Raw genomic sequence first — 2,919 nt, forward strand, 5'->3', positions numbered from 1 at the left:
GGGGTTATAAGTCGAGAAGAGAAATATGGTGGGAAAGAAGATGGCGGGAACATAAGGGGTGGCGGGAAAAAAGTTGGCGGGAACATAAGGGTTAGTGGGAAAGACAATGGCGGGAACAGCAAGATTCGCGGGAAAGAAGATGGCGGGAAAGGCAGTTTGGGCGGGAAAGACAAGTTTGGCGGGAGAGAAGATGGCAGCAAAGGGTTCCCGGGAACACGGTTATGAAAAAGTCTAGGCCAGGAACTAATCATCTACAAGGAGGACGACTGGAACTAATCATCTTCTTGGTGGACGACTGGAGCTAATCGTCTTCCTGAAGGACGACTGGAGGCTCGGCCAGCTGTGAGCCGACTGGACACTAATCGTCCTCCAGGAAGACCATTAGGACCAGTCGTCCTCCAGGAAGATGATGCCGTATTATTTTTCAAACATATCAGGCATATTATTTCTAAAAATTAATAAAAAATGTATTATTTTTAAAAAATTAGCCTCTATCTACATATATAAAGCTAGACGTGTAGACACACACGAGCAGTGATGCAGTGGCGCACACACACTACCCGGCCTAAACCATTAATGGAGCTCCTTGTGCTCCTTGCCGTCTTTGTCTTGGGCTTGTCTGTTTTGATCCGTCGTAGCAGCCGGCGTGCCCCTGCACCTCCAGCTCCGGTCGTCCTCCACAAGATCAGCGACCCTGCCGTCGCCCACCGCTTGCTCGTCGACGACGCCGACGCCTTCTCGAACCGCCCGGTGCTGCCCTTTTTCGTGGAGCTGGCCAAGAGGCGCGGTGGCCAACGCAATGAGAACATAAGCACGGTGCCCCACGGCCCGCACTGGCGTGCTCTCCGGTGCAACATCACCGCCGAGACCCTCCACCCGTCGCGCCTCGGGCTTGGGCACATCGCGCCGCTGCAGCGAGAGGCCATCCAGGACCTCGTCGCCGCCCTGCAGTCCACCGGCGCCGGGGCAGGCCTCCGGGACAACCTCCGGGCCGCCGTCTTCCGGGTCATCGCGCGCCTGTGCTTTGGGGACGGAGTCGACGAGTGCCATGTGCGTGCCGTTTGCTCCCAGGTACATGGCTTACAGGTCGCCATCGGAGAGGTCAACCCCTTTTCTGGCCCCTCCATGCTAGCCAAGCTCGCGGAGTGGAGGTACCAGCGCCAACTCTTGGCCTTTCATGCCCGGATCACCGAGCTGTGCCTCCCTCTCATCGCGGCACGGCGGCGACGACCACACGACGACGACCTGTGTCGTCCGTACGTCGACACACTCATACAACTCCGCGTCCCCGACGACAAGCACGGCGGCCGGCGGGCTCTTAGCGACGACGAGATAGTGGACCTCGTGTTGGAGTTCCTCGGCGCGGGCTCAGGATCGTTGGTGGTGTGCCTCGAATGGACTCTCGCTCACCTCGTAGTCCAGCCGGAGGTCCAGAAAAAGCTCCGCCATGAGGTCGACGGCGAGGCCGCTGATAGGAGCCAGCTGATCCGTGGCATGCCGTACCTGCACGCCGTGATCCTTGAGAGCCTCCGCATGCACCCGCCGGCACCGGTGGCCCTGCGCCACGTCCAGGCCGACGCGGCTGCCGCTGCGACACTCGTGGGGGGAGGTACAACCAGCGCCGTGACTGTGCTTTTCCTCCTGGGGGACATGGGAAGGGACAGGAAGGCGTGGAAGGACCCGGACGAGTTCCTGCCAGAGCGGTTCCTGGCCGGCGGCGACGCCGAGGGCGTCGGCCCTCTGCCGGGGCGCAAGGAGACGAGCATTATTGTATCTATACCATGGTTTTGGGTACCGGGCGAAAAATTCGGTTACCGCTCGGTACCCGCATTTCTCGCTACCACACGAGAAAGCTGCGTATCGAGCAAAAAAATTCGAATTTTTTGAATTTGAACGGCTACAGTAATGTCAAGTACGGAAGAAACTCCTTTAAATCAAGAAGCTGTCTGTAGTAGGAGAATCGAACACGCGACCTCACACACGTTGAAGACGGACGGGGAGAACCTGCCACTGCATCAACATCGACTTTGTGAACTCCTTGAGCTCCGACCTTATATATTCCGAGCTCAGAAATTTTATTCAAATTATGTTTCAAAAATTCGAGCGGTTTTCCTCGGAATTTTGCGGTAACCACGGTATCCGCGTTTCTCGCCCACCCTCGGAATTTTGTTGGGATTCGGTAGCCAAAACGTTGATCTATACTACTACTAAGTAATAGGCCGTATATGAGTAATGGCACACATGGGCCAGGGCCGGTCCTGAGATTTCGGGGCCCCGGGCGAAACTACAATCCTGTGACTTTCGGGGCCCTTAATATAAATGTCTAGTTGATAATCATCATATGTGAATACAATTTGTATCAAAGAAAATAATTAAGTGCATCCAAATGATTGTGCATATCACATAATGTATTACATATTACCTTCAAAAAATTCTCCTAACATCGCCAATAATAGCATCAATATCAATTTCGTCACGCAATTTTTTTCTCAATGCATAAAGTTGAATGGCTATTTAACCTCTCTTGCGATATTGTAGATCTCAGGTAGTTCTTCAATAATCTCAACTTTGAATAAATTTATTTCAGCTGATGCTACTATAGCAGGCTTAGTAAAGAAAATCCAATATGCAATATGGGCTCATGGTCACTCACAGTGCTATCGTCCATGTTGAAGTCAACATTGCCTTTTACAGGAGTATGACCATCGCCTTCCTAATTGCCATTAGTTTTGTCACCCGCAAGAACCATCGTCAACTCGTGTGGATTTTTTGGAGTGCTTGTATCGCTCTTATAATATTTAAAAAGAGATCATCACAATTGTTTTATCTCCTCATCTGCCTCCTTCTTCCTTTCTTTGTAGCCGAACTCGACATGACCCTTGCTGAAATTAAAAGGAACAAATTAGCTTATAGAATTAG

General features: G+C 52.2%; 1 protein-coding gene across 1 annotated transcript; it reads left to right on the forward strand.

Moving 5' to 3' along the window:
- The first annotated feature begins 544 nt into the window (after positions 1 to 544).
- On the forward strand, positions 545 to 2,130 carry LOC119344482 (cytochrome P450 89A9-like). Its single transcript, XM_037614899.1, has one exon. It carries the CDS (start codon positions 577 to 579, stop codon positions 1,885 to 1,887), a length of 1,311 nt encoding a protein of 436 aa, XP_037470796.1. The 5' UTR covers positions 545 to 576; the 3' UTR covers positions 1,888 to 2,130.
- The last annotated feature ends 789 nt before the right edge of the window (positions 2,131 to 2,919 follow it).

Source organism: Triticum dicoccoides, unplaced genomic scaffold (genome assembly GCF_002162155.2).
Source record: "Triticum dicoccoides isolate Atlit2015 ecotype Zavitan unplaced genomic scaffold, WEW_v2.0 scaffold170118, whole genome shotgun sequence".
In the NCBI taxonomy this organism is placed as follows: Eukaryota; Viridiplantae; Streptophyta; class Magnoliopsida; order Poales; family Poaceae; genus Triticum; species Triticum dicoccoides.